The 17,391-nt window shown below is 40.2% G+C and overlaps 2 protein-coding genes across 12 annotated transcripts in view; one reads left to right on the top strand and one right to left on the bottom strand.

The window, feature by feature from the left end:
- The window catches only part of col18a1 (collagen type XVIII alpha 1 chain), a 78,516-nt gene extending 73,732 nt beyond the window's left edge, over positions 1-4,784 (bottom strand). The window contains exons 1-2 of the mRNA XM_023337608.1: positions 4,665-4,784; positions 4,505-4,578 (exon numbers count right to left, since the gene is read on the bottom strand). Coding sequence (XP_023193376.1) covers positions 4,505-4,578; positions 4,665-4,675 — 85 coding nt within the window. The 5' untranslated portion in view covers positions 4,676-4,784. The remainder of the gene's footprint in view (positions 1-4,504; positions 4,579-4,664) is intronic.
- Positions 4,785-5,193: 409 nt separating this feature from the next.
- The window catches only part of LOC102236993 (obscurin-like protein 1), a 48,267-nt gene continuing 36,069 nt past the window's right edge, over positions 5,194-17,391 (top strand). For 10 of the 11 annotated variants that reach the window (XM_023336762.1, XM_023336761.1, XM_023336760.1 and 7 more), the window contains exons 1-6: positions 7,825-8,081; positions 11,142-12,244; positions 14,011-14,280; positions 15,509-15,769; positions 15,859-16,170; positions 16,248-16,514. In XM_023336762.1, the coding sequence (XP_023192530.1) occupies positions 11,230-12,244; positions 14,011-14,280; positions 15,509-15,769; positions 15,859-16,170; positions 16,248-16,514 (2,125 nt within the window). In that variant the 5' untranslated portion in view covers positions 7,825-8,081; positions 11,142-11,229. Of the gene's footprint in view, positions 5,405-7,824; positions 8,082-11,141; positions 12,245-14,010; positions 14,281-15,508; positions 15,770-15,858; positions 16,171-16,247; positions 16,515-17,391 lie in introns of those variants that run through there. The other variant, XM_023336752.1, reaches the window with a different exon arrangement.

Genomic DNA, 17,391 nt, shown 5'->3' with positions numbered 1-17,391 from the left:
GTGCCATTAGTTCTGGAGCGAGTGCTCGACAAATCCTCTTCTTTCAGTGCACAGCCAGTAATTACCCAGTTCCTCTGTGTTTTGCAGCCGTCAACCCAACATTTGGACGTTGAGGACGAGATCTGAGGGCAGCGCGAAGGTGAAACACAAATAACGGCTGAACAGCAGGACAAAAACAGACACGGGTTCAACTCCACGTTCATTCAGGGTCCATGAAAAACGGCCCAAAATCCATGTCAAAAATGTAAAAATAAAAAAATCCGCTGTCTGAGGCGACGTTCTCACGTCGCCATGGAGACGGAAGTGGAGCGAACGCATGCGCAGAGGAAACTACAAAAGTCAGAGATTCAGCCGGTCCCGTCTCCGTTTAAGGTAAACATTACCTTAAACGGAGGTTTAAGGTAAAGACCAAACTCTTTTTTTGGTCAAAACTCTTTTTGGTTTTGACCAAATTCCCGGAGAAACCGAGGTGCTCATGAGTTTACTGAGCGAAAAATGTGTAAAATGAAGATTGATCACCTCGGAAACACCGCGAATATTGGAGCTAAGCTACAGCGAAGCAGAGCTACGTCACAGAGTCCGGTACCGAGCTCAGTACGCCGCGTTGGGATTGGTCAGAAGTTTGTTGCCATGTTTTAAGCAGAAATGCACAAAACTTGCGTTACATCGCAATAAATCAGCAAATACACCCTTGTTTATTTTGCATACAACAGCAAATATCTATTTAAAATTATATGTTCACATTTAAAGAGCCTCACTGAAAACGTGTTTATACATTCTTAACTCTTTGGTGCAGAAACTGGTTGAAAACCGAGCTGTTAACTTCATGTTTTTGTTTGTCTGAGGTTGAGATGCGTATGAAAATGTCCCTTTATTAACCATTCAGACTAAAAACACAAAAAACTATTAAAACTGCCCAAAAATAGTCCAAATAGTTTGAATATATTTTTACCTTTTTTCTCCCTTCTTACAAAAAGTTTTTGTTTGTCTTAGAAGGAATGGAAAGAGAGTTAGTGAGATATTTTAAGTTTTATATATTTTTCTTTAGGATTCAAATGCACCACAAACGACATATTATAATACATGGAAAAACCTCAGCAGAAAGTATTCAAGTGTCCAAGATGCCACTGACTACTACATTATTGCAACGCAAAATAAATAAAAAATCCCTGAATGTCTCCGTAGAAATACATTTGGAGAGCGACATCGATAGTTGGCTATCCGGTGTTTGTATCCGTAGGAGACAATAATGCAAAGTGTTTTTATGATTTGGTGACAAATTATACACTTTTTTTTTTTTACAATTACAAATGCTGTAAAATGACAAAAAAATTCTGGATGGAAAATGCAACGTTGTTGTTCATGGGGGCGAAGCGCTCTCTACGTGACACTTCGTCACAACAAAATGGAGGATGTAGGGAGGGAGTAATTCCATCTAAACATGGTTTAATATTTAAAATTTAATAAACGTGACACCTTAAAGTCTCAAGATTGTCATTCTACCTCGCAAAGCAGACTGGAGTAGATCATGAGGATCCTTTCCAACCGATTAAAGCAGAAATCATCACGAATAATCGTTTTGAATCAAATCGTGAGTGAGCAAAAAAATTCCTACCCCTAATTGATATGCAAACAACAAAACTGTTTGATTTGTTTTTTAAGTTACGGTGAATTTTCTCTAATCCACAGTCAAAATCATACAAGCTCAAATATGTTCCTCCAAATAAGCCTAAACTTTCTCCCTAGACTCACAATTTTTGATTATAAATGATCTATTTCACTGAATTTATTAGATCAACCAGCAGACAGAACAATGGGAAAATCAATAAAGATCTAAGAAACTTAGGTGGTTTGACTTGTGACAACTTTTCATTTTGGATATTTTTGAACATTAATCTACTGAATGTTTTTTTTAATTTGATAGAAATTCTGTAAAAACCATAAATGGATGAAAACATGAGTGTGAGCACATGTGGAGGTTTTTTCATGCAGTCATATTGAAGCAGGTCAGGGTTGGGTGTGTTTCTTTCTGTGTAGGAGACTTAACAAAAGCCTTGTGTGAAGTCAGACTCCACTACCAGCTAAAATTCATATATTTAACCTTTTTAATGACAGATTTTGGGTGTTTCTTCATGTGGGAGGAAAGTGATCTGAGAAAATATAACATCTTCCTAGAGATTTCCAGATTCACCAACCTCCGCATTTCCAAATGAAAACCAGCTAAACCAAAGGCAGCTGTTTCTACCTCATGTTTCCAGGTGTGCTAACACTGTAATGCTAACTGGGTCATGTGTTTTCAATGAATGACTTGGATGTTGACAGACAGGTCTTTCTATGCATTACAGATGGGCTGAATTTGGTACTCAGAGCTCTTAGGAAAACGGTAAACTTACTCCTTCCTTTCGGTTCAGGACTCTTCTCTGGTCTCTGAGTTCTTCTTGGAGCTCAGAAAACCCAAAATTAGTCATTTTCCCAGCAGATTTAGGCTTAAAATAACCACATAATTTCACCAACATCCAGCGCTGCCGTCATGTTGGTCTAAAGACGGATCCGAAGACCTGGAGCTCAGATGCTAAAGAGTCGGATTCATGTAAATTCTCTACACTTCCACCTTCAGATGATCGTCCGCCACCATAACTGTGTGAGATCTGGGTGGTCAGTCATCAGATCCACACCTAAACTGGACATTTAATGTTCCTCCCACCCAGAAACACAGGCTTACAGCCACAATAAACCCACTGTCAGTCTGCAAACATCTACTTAGCTTCAGTCTAATTAACTCTCTAAACGGCGGCAGCTGACACAATACGACAAAACAAACGCTCGATGGGACTTGAGACACTTCCAGGGAGGAAGATTACGCGTAAGCAGGTTTAATGACTAGAAAATCCAGGAATTAAACATCACAAGGTTCACTGGGTGAACAGAACTGGTGCAGGAAATCAGACTTTATCCCTGACCAGATGGGTTGGCTTTTTTTTTCTTCCCTAATTATACATTTTGTGAAGGATTTGCAGCTTCAGGCTCCATTAGAACAATGCAAACTTTTTAAAACTCAAGTTTTCATCCATGATTAGCAGATAAAGTCCAGCAGAGTTTCCCTCTTTTTCTGTTTTGTTTTCCAACGTCCGTCCCGCTGGCCCAGAAAGGAGAGGACAGCGGGCCGTTAAATGGCACGGTTGGGGTCCGTCGCAGCCGCTCCCCTCCCCCGGCGGCGTCCCGCTGGGCGCATGTCAAAGATCACATGACAATAGGGATTCCTGACCCAGCTTAGCAATGGGAAACACTGAGTCAGAGCTGCTGGTCTTCCTGTGGACCGATTCTCCACCCGATCCCAACCAAACCGCAGGGAAACACCCCACATTTTCCGGTTAAAAGAGGTGAAAAAGATTTACAGCATGCAGGTTTAATGTGGTTTCCACAACAATTCGTCTTCTGGATCCTTTAGTGATCAGGAGCTGCATTCCCATTGAACATACAATTGCAAAATTTGACATTTGGGAAAGTAAACGCCAATTTTCTTTAAAAAAAAAAACAACCTTCGTTTTCCAATAAAAAGTTTTGATGCTAAGATGAGGATTTTTGGTTGTATTGAAATTGAATGAATTCAATTCAATTCGTATGAATCCTGTTACCACATCAGCGTAGTACCAGGATGTTACCACATCAGCGTAGTAACAGGATGTTACCACATCAGCGTAGTAACAGGATGTTACCACATCAGCGTAGTAACAGGATGTTACCACATCAGCGTAGTAACAGGATGTTACCACATCAGCGTAGTAACAGGATGTTACTACAGCGGAAGTGACAAGGAAGACGACGGGAAGTGGAAGGAAGGTGATGGAGCAGAATGAGGTTTTAATGGTGAACAAAGTATTCCCGTGTGATTTTTACTGCATTAAAACTATTAATTAATGGAAACACCTCAATAGTAAAATTGTGTTTTTTTGACATTGTCACAGTTTTGCGCACATTTGTAACGGAAACACTTGCTATATAACCGTGATATTGACAGTTTTATGTACATTGTAATGAAGATGCAGGTATTAGCGCAGTATTGACAAAGTTTTGCGCAGTATTGTAAGGGAAACGCGGGAAGAGCCAACCAAATATTAACATCATCCTGTCCGTTTTCATTCGCCATCATCTGTTACAAAAACATTTCCTAAAATGGATTTCCAGCGATCAGGATGAAGGATTCAGAGCAGCAAGAAAGAAAAAATGCCAAACAAACGTGGACAGAAAAAAATCTTCCAAACATTCAAGCTTAGATTTGAGTAAAATCCTGTCAATAATCAATCATATCTAAAAGTCTGAGGCAGATGCACCATTGGGGGCGCGAGGATTTGCAAAAACGAAGAAGAAGAAAATCCTGCAAACTTTTAAACTTTTGAACTGATTGTTCGCATTTACTTTTTAAACTATTTTGCGCAAATAAGCGAGTTTATCTGTCTGCGCAGGTTTGCGGGGGAAACGCGGTGGCAGCCGCAGGTTTTCCTACCTGACCACTGCGACGCAGCCGGGAGGATGAGGAGCAGGACGCAGCGGAGGAAGAGCTGCAGCCGAGAGCAACACCTGCGGAGAAAACGCGTTCACAGCTTTTCAGGTTTTACTCTGACACAAAGTGAGAGAAAGTTTCAGAAATGAAATGAACCCAGCACCTCATCTTCATCTTCTGTCTGTGTGCGGGACGGTGCGGGGCGCTACATGGACTCCTCCAGGGGAGGGAGAGGAAAAGGCGGAGAGGAGAGAGTCTGGGTCCGGGGCTCCGCTGCTGCGCCGCCGGAACAGCTGAGGAGGAGGAGGAGGAGGAGGAGGAGGAGGAGGAGGAGGAGGAGGAGGAGGAGGAGGAGGAGGAGGAGGAGGAACTGACCTGCACATCAGGGACTTCCCCCGGGTCCTAAAGGAAACCAGCAGGTTGAACACAGAAAACCTCCCAATAAAGAAATAATAAAGGAAACTAAATAAATAACAAGAATAAATTTATTATATGTTTGATTAATCAGCAGTAATTTTATTGCTAAAAATAAAAATAATATAATAATAAAAATAATGTTTTAGGCTCAGATCGCCAGGGTCCGCTCCCAGAACGAGGATACAAGCAGCAGAAATGGGTTTTCTCCGCAGGGTGTCTGGGCTCAGTCATCCGGGAGGGACTCAGAGTAGAGCCGCTGCTCCTTCACATCGAGAGGAGCCAGTTGAGGCTCGGCCATCTGGTCAGGATGCCTCCTGGACGCCTCCCTGGTGAGGTGTTCAGGTCCCACCTGGAGGAGGGGAAAACCGGGACACGCTGGAGGGACGATGTCTCTCTGCTGGCCTGGGAACAAGATCTGGAACAAGAGGCTGGGGAGGGAAGTCTGGGCCTCCCTTCTGAAGCTGCTGCCCCCACGACCCGACCCGGGTAAGTGGAAGAAAATGGATGGATGTTTTATTTATACAATGATTTATATAATATATGTTATTATATAAATATTTTCCAGTATTAAAATGTTAAAAATTAAATACTACTGTTATCACTGCTACCACAAAATATCAACAAGAAATTATACATTTATATGATTTATGCATTAATATAGATTATTACTCAAATTAATAATAAAATAATAAATGTCATTCTAAATGATATAAGTATTATAATAAACTTGTTAAAAACAATAATGTTCATAAATAGGAAAAGATACTACTAATACCACTCTGACTAAAAATAATAATAATAAAGGATAATTATTGTTAGTAAACCATTATTAAAATTAGTATATATTTGGATAAATTAGCAATACTGTCATTAATTTCATATTCTGTTGGCCAGAGGTGGGCAGAGCAACAGGCTGCAACAAATACAATAAGTAATAATTATCATAACAACAATAATAAATACACAACATTTTTATATTTCTGTATTTTTATGTATGCATTTAGTTTGTGAGTTTTTACTGTGGTATGTACTCTAACTCATTATATCAAGAATAATAAATATATATATTTGTTTAACAGGTTTTCATGTAAGATTTGGTAGTTTTAGTATTTATAATTGTATTAAATTAATAAATCAGAACAATTTTAAATGGGGATGTTGCACTTACAGAAGATGGCCAGCAGAGGGGGAAGTTGCTCTCCTTTCTACAGAAAGATTTAATTTGATTCTATATCTGATCGGTTTCCCTGTAGAAGCAGCCAATTAATCAATAATATCGATTTATCCAGCAAAACCCAGAACCACAGACAGGCTGAGAGGCTTAATGCTGAGCCTGGACAGATTGATTTGGTGTAATTAGGTATGAAAGGGATTTTATTTGGTTTGTCTGAGGATAGAAGTAGAAAATTAACCGGAAAACCTTCTAAATAAAATCATAGAGGAGCATAAATCAATCACCTCTGAACCGGTATTTGTATTTCTATTTATCAGCAGGAAAAAACAGCAAATTTATTTTGGTTTGATGTTTTTTTAGGTCTTATTGTCGTTCTGCATCTCATGCTTCATTCTAAACTGCAAATCTTACAAGGCATCTTTATCCACTTTTTAGTGCAAATATCTTAGTAAACAAGACAAAACTAACTAGCAAGTATCTTTTCAGCATTTTATAGGACTTTGTTTTAACTGAATAATTCCTTAAAATGTATGAAAAAGTTCTAGTTAAATTAGCAAAACACTAATAATAAGACATTTTCCCATTTTATAAATGAAATAATAAAATTGTATTTTTTTATTAATATTAAGGAATTATTGACTTAAAACAAGCTGCTATAGCTTGAAGAAATTTTAGTTTTGTCTTAATTCAAGTGAACTAAAAATATTTGCACTAAAACCTAGTTAAAAAACCTTTGTAATATTTCACTTCAGTTCAGATTTATTCAAGTCCCAAATAAAGATGTAAGTCATGAGACAAAATATAAAAAAATTAAAGTAAAAGACATTAAAGTTTACCAAAAAACATAAAATAGAAATGATATGAAGAGCGCAGCAATGTGTTTTGTGTTTTTACAGTGTATCTGAAACTGATTAAACTATATTGGGTTGAATTCAACTTTTTCCTTTAGCATTTGGCTCTTTTTGTAAATAAATGCAACTGAATCATTTTATTGGTAAAGTTAATACAAAAAGCAGTGGTAAATTAATAATAAAAACATGTTTCATTTTAAAACTGATAAAAACAAAGACGATATTCGGAGCATGCCTGACATTTAGAGTAAAAAAACATCCAGGAATCAAAATGGAAATGAACACTTCAACCCAAAAATCCAGAGTAACACTAATGATTTGATTAGTTAGCATAGCCACAAATGATGGCAGATAAACGGGTTTTCAGTGAGTTGATTGACAGCGCTAAGCCCCGCCCCCTGGCTCTGATTGGTTGTTTTTGGTGCATTTCTTCAGACGGCGATAGCAGCTCAGGAATGAGGGGGAGATGATCTTTCTTTTACAGATTATCTGTCTTTTTTTATTCTCCAACGACATGGTGACAGTTTAACAAACACATAGAAACACATAATAAAAGTTTTAAATGATTGTACGTCGTGAGTTAGAGCGGCATGACTTTGTCTTATCATTTTTCTGTTTTTACTTTACATAAATAGATAAAATAATTTACTACAGTTTATTTACCTGTCAGTCGGGCTTTCTTAAAGTGATTTCTTGAGTTTACCAGATTACTTTTTCACACTGGGCCAGGTTGGCTGGAAATGCTACTTAAGCTATCTTTAGCTCCTGCTGGCAACTGAATGGAAATGCCTGACTGATCCGCTCTGCTGTCATCAAGGCACCCAGTATTTTTAGGGGGCTGCAGCAGCTGCAAAAGCATTTAGCAGCGCTCCACGAACAATGACAGTTGCCGGAACGTACACAGGAACTGAAGCGCCGCTCTGAACTCGCTGCTGTTTGGGTTCGTTTTGCAGCTTTCAGCTCCTGCTGCCGGACAGAAAGCTGCGAGGATGTAACCGCGTTGCTGCTGATTAGCATGTGTGTGAATTTAAAGTCGACTTGGGACACGGCTCGGCACTCGGGACACGCTGCCCTGACTCGGACCACGGCTGCAGGCTCGGAATGCGTGTTGATGGCCGTTCCCGGCGACTGAAGCGAGGTAGGCGGGAGAGGGCAGAGGTCATTCCAATTAAATAAGACAAGTAAACACAGGGGTCAATCTCATCTCTTTAAGTTTCCACAGGGAATATTAAACACTCTTAAACAGAAACATCTTAACTGTGGCAATGAAATATCTCTCGCAGTCACTTTATCCTGAGTCATTCAGACTAAATATTTCCAAAAATGATAAAAAAAAAACAAAAAACAACAAATCCCTCCCATTAAAATGATCATGTTATTGATCAACAGTTGATTCAGTTTTCATTATATTTACAGCGCCTTTACATTTTAAAACCAACAAAAGTTCCCATTGGGGTCTAAATCAGGAGAAGAGGAGGGGAGGAGATTATTTCGACATGTTTTGAGGCGTTCATGTGAACATGCAGTGTCGTAGTACGGGATGTTTTCTGGCACTGCAGAATGTGCGTACTGAGGATGGAGACAAAACTTGAAACGGTGCCATCCACAGCAAAGCAGCTGTTTTATAATTACTCACACCCTGAATGATTTGGATTAACAGTAAGATTTCAGAAGGTCTTGATGATGTAATTTAAAAATATCTGACTTACCAATTTTCGAAATACTCATAGAAAAGTTATACATATGAAAGTTACCCAACAACCGATTGCTATAGCTAATTTATTGTCATTAAATATTCAAATAAAGCCCACAATCATCAAACCTGCCTACAGACATCTAGCAACAGTAATTGTATTGTTTTGTGTTTCTTAAGTCGAGTCGAGCAAATCTCAATCTCGTTGTAATCTGTTGATGACAATAAATCTTATCTTATCTTGTCAACTTTGCAGCAATTCCTCATACGGGGCATGCATGTGGTGACAGTGGAAAGGAAAAGAGTGGCCACCTAAAAATGTAGCTGGCTAACCCTAAAGCAATAATCATCAACATTAGCTCCGCTAATGCTAAAGCGCTAACTTCAACTCATATTATATCTACTCTAAAAATACTACAACCGCCAAGCACCAGTTTAATTTTGACATTATAATTTAAATGTTCTATAAAATTCTTAGATATTGTATTTATGTTTATATCTTGTTCTCTACAGTTTTTATTTTGTTCCTGTAAGTTTCTTGTTTGAAATAAAGTTATTGGGGGAAAAAAGAGAAGAAATTAAACTGCTGTGCTAACGGTTAGGGTTAGCATTACAGAGTTCAGGAAACGCCAAATTATTTATTTCCCAGAATTAAGATGAAATTAAGCTGATAATTTAATCTTAATTTTAAAATGAAATTATCAGCTTAAAGTCACCTCATAATTTCACCAACATGTTTATCCTGATTGGAAGTGACCAGTGGTGAGGACCACTAGCTAAAACGTTAGCTGTGCTAACCCTAAAGCACAAATCAAAAACATTAGCTCCGCTAATGCTAAAGCGCTACACCAACACAGCAGTTTGTGCAAGCTAATGCTAAGGCGCTAACTGCCATTCAGATCACATCTGCCCTTTACAGACTCCAACCCTCGAGCACCAACTTAGTTTTGACATAAAAAATAGAGAACATAAGGAGAGGAAACAGTCCTGACCACTTCAAAATAAAAGCGTGGATATAAACAGTTAACCACTTGACAATTTTGTAACTTTAACACACGTCAAACTTTATTCAACTGAAAATTTACAAAGCAGCTAAGTAAATCAGCGCTTTACAGTTTAGGAGAAGCTAAGTGTGCTACATTTTTTCAAAGTTAGCAAAAGCACTAAACGAATATTAGCTCTGCTATTAGCGCATTAGCAGATTAGCGACGTGCCTATCGCTCATTATTGGTGACTAATTTCATAGATTAGATTAGATATTCTGGAAAATTCCCACTGAAATGAAAGATTGGGTCCCCAGTTCTGTCCTGTGGGACGGGAACCACAACATATTGTTCCGGTAAAAACTTTTAGGTATTCGTTCTGGGACTTTGCTTCTGTGTGAGCCCGCATGTTTCTGGCTGGCTTTGTGATACCCGAAACACACTCCCTCACAGGTCTTTATTTAGCGCTCGCTATATTAAGAGCTTTCCCACTGAAATACAGCACCAGCTGTACTGGCCGTGTGTTGTGGCTGCTTTTGCAAGCGGGCCTGGGCCGCCCAGCAGTCCTCCTCTGACTGCTGGGCTGGGTTTTTCTCCCACGCAGACAGATCTAATTCAATTAACCCTAATATTCATGCCATCCGTTTGTGCTGAAACACATGCAGTTAGAAAGGGCGAAGGGGAACCGTTGGAATGACAGAAGGTACTCTTGGCATTTTAACTCATTTTCCCTTGGATAACATTATCTCGTGAAATACTGGCCTCATGTTTCCAGGTTTTAATATTCTGGTATTGGAGCTTCTTTATAGAAAATGTCAGAGAATGCATTCATCTTTAACAGGACAACCAGAACTTAAATATTTTCCTCTTCTATATAATCCATTATTTACACAACACACCCAGTTTCAGTATTTTTCAGACTTTATATATGTAATTTATGTGTAATATGAGCAGTTTGGGACCTAAAACCGACTCTTGGGGAACACCTCAATTTATTTCCATATTATAGCTGATTTTGTATTCACCCATTTGTACAAACTGTAAATCTATAAATATTCCTGCTACATATTTTTTTTATCGTTTGTAGCTCTTGAAACGTGAAATTCCCCAGCAGGCTGAGCTCAAATCATGGCAGTGACATATGACATGACTTTTGGGACAGATACTTCTATTTCTGTGGCAGCTGCCACGTCTTTCGTGGTACCTGTCACTACCTGAGTGGCAGCTGGTGCTAGCTGACACTCAAGCTGCCACTAGGTGGCCATAGTGTGCTAAAACTGTCACCGAAACATGGCATATGACACCAAATCAGTGGCAGCTGTATGTGTATGTATTCTTGTTTTTTAAGAGTTTTTAAAAAAATGTTGCTATTTATTTGTTCAAAATAAAATGATTCATATTTTGCATTCAATCTTATACAAAAGCCATGAATCTGCCACTGATATGACTTAAGATTTATGTCAGTAATAATGCCAGAGATCTATTTTTGGTAAAAGTAATCTAATGTTTTTTTTTTCTTTAGAAACGTATCGAGCAGAACTTGGATGGACTCGGTCCAGTGAAAAGTCACAACTCTCCTGAACGACTTGAGGGACGCTGTCAGAGAAGGAATGGATGTCTTTGGTGGCGCTCCACGTTTCTTAGCCTATCCAAGACCTGTAGTGGTCCAAAGTGGGACTGATGCCGTTCTTAAGTGTCAGATTGGCGGTGATCCACGACCTGCTGTCATCTGGGAGCGAAACAACGAAAAGATTGACCCCCAAGGACGATATAGGGTCTTTGAAGATGGCAATGTTTACAACCTTATCATAACTGCTGTTACTATTGAGGACAGTGGGCAATACATTTGCAAAGCTAAGAACAGCATTGGGGAAACGTACGCGGCTGCCACACTAAAGGTAGAAGGCGAGGCACAAGAGATGGAGCTCAGAGAGGAAAACAAGCCACGGTTCCTCATCAAGCCTCTTTCTACGCGTGTCGGCCGTGGGGAAGACGCCGTCTTCTCCTGCAAGCTTTGGGGAAACCCGCGACCAGAAGTCGTCTGGGAAAAGGACGGTAGAAAACTCAACGAAATATTTGAGAGCATGCATTTCAGCGTGGGCTACCAGGATGGAGGATGGTTTCAGCTCAAGATCTTTAAGACTCGCGCTCCGGACGGTGGGGTGTACACATGCAAAGCTCGGAATGAGTTCGGAGAGGCGTTGGCAGGAGCCGTGTTGCTCGTCGACGCCGGCCCTGGACACGAAGAGGAAGGAAACCGTAACGGCTACACTAACGGCCACTGGAAAGTTCATCAGGGGAAACAAAGGACTGGCAGACAAGTGCCAACCCGACTAAAGGACGATGCCATGACAAAGTCTACAAAAGTAAAAATGTTTGCTGTGACTGAGGGCAAACATGCCAAATTCCGCTGCTTTGTGACTGGAAAACCCAAACCAGAAATAATCTGGAGGAAGGACGGTAGACTTATCCTGTCCGGAAGGCGATACTTGTTATATGAAGACAGAGAAGGATACTTCACGCTCAAAGTTCTGTACTGCAAGCAAAAGGACAATGGAGTTTACGTCTGTGCTGCATCAAATACCGCAGGGCAAACCCTCAGCGCTGTGCATCTCTCCGTCAAGGGTAGGTCAATGCTTTTTTCAGAGATTTCCTTTGCATTGTTGAGTCAGAGCAGCAGGACATCCAGGGATGTCTTCTGCAGCAAGGAATGGGGCTGAGTGGGGCGTGATGCATCTCAAATTTCTGTCCATTTGATTCTGGGATGATGTAAGTGGGATATAAGGGTACACTGAGGTCATTTACTGGGATAAAGCCAAGGAGAGGAGGGAAAAAGAGGATTTAAGACCTCTGACCAAGGCTTGTTGACAATGTACTTCACAGAAAAACAGGTTGTAAAGTGAAAATATTCCAGTACAGCCTTTAAAACTTAATTAATCTAAACAAGCCAAGTTCAGTCACATTATCATAAAGTCTGCAAACTTACTCGGCTTGCTGAATGGCTATGGATTGGTCCATTTGAGGCGAGTGTTTTAGAGTGGGTATTATGTTTCTCACGTGGCCTGAGAAACTCTAAACTAAGGTCACCACAGTATCAGTTTGAGATAGTAAATATATCATTTGAGACCAGACTCTTTGTCTGTACTTGCAGCTAGTTAGAATCTGAAAGGCAACTAAATATATTTGCAACTGGTTTTAACAAAATATCAGTAAAGCAAAGCGTCTATGATAAGGAAACGAAGAGCTTTGCACACAGATGGCTAAATAAAGCCCACATTCTGTTGTTTACAACTGTCTGGTACCGTCTCCTGGTGTCGGTGGCAAGCACTTTATTCCCTATCTAACACCTCTGAGTGTTTACAAGCCTCCCATTCCTCAACAAAATAAGTTCCTTGTCTTTTGATTTCTTGTTTGCTTAACTGGAATCTGTCGTAAAACATATTTGAATTTATAGTGTTACTACAAGAACATAGCTGTGGGTCAGATTATCCTGAGTACACTCACTGACGAGAACACTAAGTATCCGGCGATAATGTAACAATTTTCTTTAGCTGCGCAGACCAGCGATGGATATGTAAATGCGAGGAGCCGAAACATCCAGAACAGGCAGTAAAGTGCCTGAGAGGTGGCATTACTGCAGCATTGTGTTAGAGTGACAGTCAGGCAAAACACAGACTGAAGGTCAGCAGACACAGGGGATCCCTCATGGAGCTATCACACAGCATGACCATGGAGTTTGATTGGGGTTTTATTTTGGGTTTATACGAGTGGAGGCAGTCACCTGATGCAACAACCTGGCATGCTAACACAGAAACGTCTAAGTGGCTTGACTGAAACACTTTGGCATCCAACAGAAATGGTTAAATTTGGATGTAAATTGGTGTTCATTGCCAGCTGCCATGCCTGAGGCTCTACCAGAGATAAGTCACATTACCAGGCACATTAGTTAGCATAAAAATTAAATTTTATCTCCTCAAACTTACATTAGCTGATACTTGTAGCTTTATTTAGCTGAAGTCTACTGGTTGCAACACAATTAGCATCAGGCTTCTGTTGGTAGGGACAGAGAGGGGAAGAGGTAGAAAGAGAGAGAAAAAAGAAAATGATAAATCATGGAAATTACTGAGCTTGCTTTAATTAGTCATGCGATTAATTGACTTATAGCGACAGGCCTGGATGGAGGGAATGCCAGTCCTGATGGTCACCAAGAGTTGGTCAGCTAGCATTGCCGATCAACTATTGATGACCTATCAATCACTACCAGAGCATGTGTAGCAATTGAAACTGTATTAAGACTTACTGTTGTCATTCTCTAAACTATATAATATATTTTATCTTACATACATTGGTAACTATAACTACCAATATTAATTTATGACCTTCGATTGCAGAGCCACCTGTCCGGTTTAAGCAACCTCTCTATGATCTTGAAGTTTGGGAACGGGATTTAGCTGTTCTGGAGTGTGAAGTTCCAGAAGATTCAGTTCCCATCACGTGGTATCTGGAGGACAGACGACTGCAGCCGGGGGCCAAATATGGAATGGAGGAGTGGGGAACAAAACGAAGGCTGACGATTCGGGACATTGGCGTTGATGACGATGGGATTTACCTCTGTGAGATGCCTGATGGGGGCAGAAGCATAGCAGAGGTAGCTGTAAAAGGTAATTACATTTCATTTATTCTTTTTAAATAACTTACATGATATAGAAATCTAGTGTTGTTTACAGTCTATATGACACAATATCTCATCTTGGTAATTACAAGATTTGCGTAGCTGAACAGCTTTTTCTCAAGCATTCAGTGGACATAAAGTTATAATCTCTTTATGTCAAAGTGGAGTTATGATGCATATAGAAATGATCCAAGTGCTTTAAAAAACATCCAGCTGTTTTCTGGCAACAAGTTATTTGTTTTTTGTTGCCTGGAAAACAAGCCCTTTCACAAACTTTCCAAATTTAACGTCACATATCAGTAGGCACTACCCAGAACCCAGAACCCAAGCAGAGCTAGTCAGCTAGTTTTACTGCCGTACAATGGCTGCTGGAAAAGACAAATGTTTTGTTGTTGACTTACCATTCAAAAATCGCTTTGACTAAAGTCAAAGATGTACAGTTGTACAATTACGCATCTATTTGAAACATTTTTTTGTTTATAAAATAAAAAAGTAAATTTTGAGATGCATAAAAGTGACAGAAGCCCCAGAACAGCTCATTCTGAAAGGACCTAAAATGGACAGAACTGGTGAAATATCATCTGTGAATGATTTTCTGCAGAAAAAAACTACCAACCATGTTTTAACCATGTTAGCTCGTAGACGTATCCTGGCTTGTTTAAACTGAAGCATAACATGAAGCTGCCCTTTGAGTAGAAATGGTTTTCCAAGGTACTTATGAAACCAAGTGGCTCTGTTATCAACCAATGGCATTCCAGTAGAATACAGTGCTCTCTACGGTATATATATATATATATATAACTGTAGCTTCAGAGTTTGTTTAAGTCCAGAATTTCCCAATAATTTCCAACAGATAAATCCCATAAGACAGGTATAATGTCTGTAAATCACCTGGTTTAGGAAGATTGTTTTGGAGATGCTAGCACCTTCACCTTTTGGCACCCAAATCTTTAGTAGAATATTCCAGAATGTGATTAGTTTTAAGCTCTACAGAGGATTTACAGTTCAGTTGTTTATGCCACCAACGCAGATTTACGTAAATCCAAAGAAACCAGTCTAGAAAGAAACACCTGGAATATTTATTATCTGAAATGTTTTGCTCTTCTCAGGGAATGCCTGGGAGTCTCTGGAGAGTATCACTGTGCAGAGGGATACCTTGGTGTCGCTTCTTCATTCCCAGATGACTGTTTGTTTGATAAAACGTATTTTTCTTGCAGGTACAATTTTGCGAAAGCTTCCAAGGAAAGTGGATGTGTTGGAAGGTGAAAATGCCGCCTTTTGTGTTGAAGTGGAAAAAGAAGAGATGGACATACATTGGTACAAAGATGGCATTGAGCTGCGTGAAACGCATCAGACCATCCTGAAGTCCTTTGGTCGAACTCACATCCTGGTTTTTGTCAACACGATGCCCCAAGACTCTGGCCTTGTGACCTTCCTCGTTGGCCGGTCCAAGACTTCATCTCAGTTAAGAGTGAAAGGTTTGTTCCAGTACTTACTGCATTAAGCTTTGAAAAGCCCAACATTTACCAGCTTTATGGTTTATAAAACCTTACTGTTTTGTTTCTAGCGGCCCGACATTGTCCTCCAAGTTGTCCGGTAGGAGTTCAGATCAACACGGAGCGCGCCAACGCCGCTCTCCTCTCGTGGGTTTCCGCTCCGGATTCTCGGAAGAACCCTCCGTCTGGTTATGTGCTTGAGCGACAGGAAGTAGGCACTGGTTCGCAGGAGTGGCTGCAGTGTCTGACCACTGACTCTGCAACCTCAGTGGAGATCCTCGGTGACAGTGTCCCATGTGAAGCAGATTATCGCTTTCGCATTTGTAGTGTAAATAAATACGGAAAAAGCAACAATGTTGAGTTCCCCAGAACTGTTCATCTAGGTAATCCAGCTACAATAACCAACCCTTCTTTCACTGATTGTTAAAAAGTGTTGTAATAAAGTCATTTTTGTTTGCAGTTCCTGTCGCCAGAATTCAAGCTCCTTTACAGGACGCCTTGGTGCCAGAGGGACAAGATGCTCTTTTCACCATCGAGCTTTCTGCTTCGGTGATTGGTACGTGGTTCCTAAATGGTACTCAGCTTCAAGACGATGAGCGTTATTCCCTCCGCCGGTCAAGGACACACCAGTCTCTTCGTATCCGAGGAGTACGCGATGCAGACAACGGAGCGGAGATTACATTCATTGCCTATGGCATCCGAGATTCTGCCGCTCTGTACATTCAAGGTATGCATAATTTATTTTATAACCTTATAGCATTAAAGACTGTGGTAAGACTCCACAGAGGCCAAAAGGTAACCTGGAAATGATAGTTAATGAACGATTGAAGGAACAGGCCTGATGGGTATTCGAAAATTCAAAAAAGGTTAAATTTAAGAGACAGTAAAGTCAAAGAGTGAGATTCGAGGGACGGGGTATATTTCAGGAGAGTTTGACTCTTCTACACTCAGTTCAATTGGCAAAACTGCAACTTTTGTTTTATTTCCAGCTGCTGTGGTTCTTTCTCTCTGCTCTGAGTCAAACCAATAAACCCTTTGAGCAACTTGTTGCCCTCCTCGCCTGTGGGGGCGCTGCACCTAGAACCACTGAAGGAAACGATGCAAAACCTCTGAAGACACTGAGCACAACTTCCTTCAAAATGTAAACAAAAATCAAGTGGCATCAGATTTTAGTAGATTTCTTCTTTTGCCTTTTACAAAAGATCACGAGCCATTTCTCCCGCTAACGCTAGGCTAGTGGTTATATTTACCCAGAATGCCCTGCGCTGTAGTCCACTTCCTGCTTTTGGAGCAGTCACCAGTCTGCTTGGTGTTGACTTATGAATTCAAACGGCACCAGAGTTCACTTCAGCAGAACTGAAACCGAGGTTTGTAGGCAGACCAGAGTTTGTTTTTTTGGTTGCCATCAGAGTTCGATTAGCATTCACACAACTCCAAACGAACCAAACTTTCTAGGCAAACAAACTACAATTCGATTATAGCGGACTAAACAGGGCTGGTGTGAATGCACCAGTAAAAACCATGATTTATGTGGAAATGTAAAGGAACAACAACAGGAAGAGCATTATAGAGGCTTTCAGAACTGGAACAATCTAAAAATAAAG

Source organism: Xiphophorus maculatus, chromosome 7 (genome assembly GCF_002775205.1).
Source record: "Xiphophorus maculatus strain JP 163 A chromosome 7, X_maculatus-5.0-male, whole genome shotgun sequence".
NCBI lineage: Eukaryota > Metazoa > Chordata > Actinopteri > Cyprinodontiformes > Poeciliidae > Xiphophorus > Xiphophorus maculatus.
This window is presented reverse-complemented; position numbering and strand designations above follow the sequence as displayed.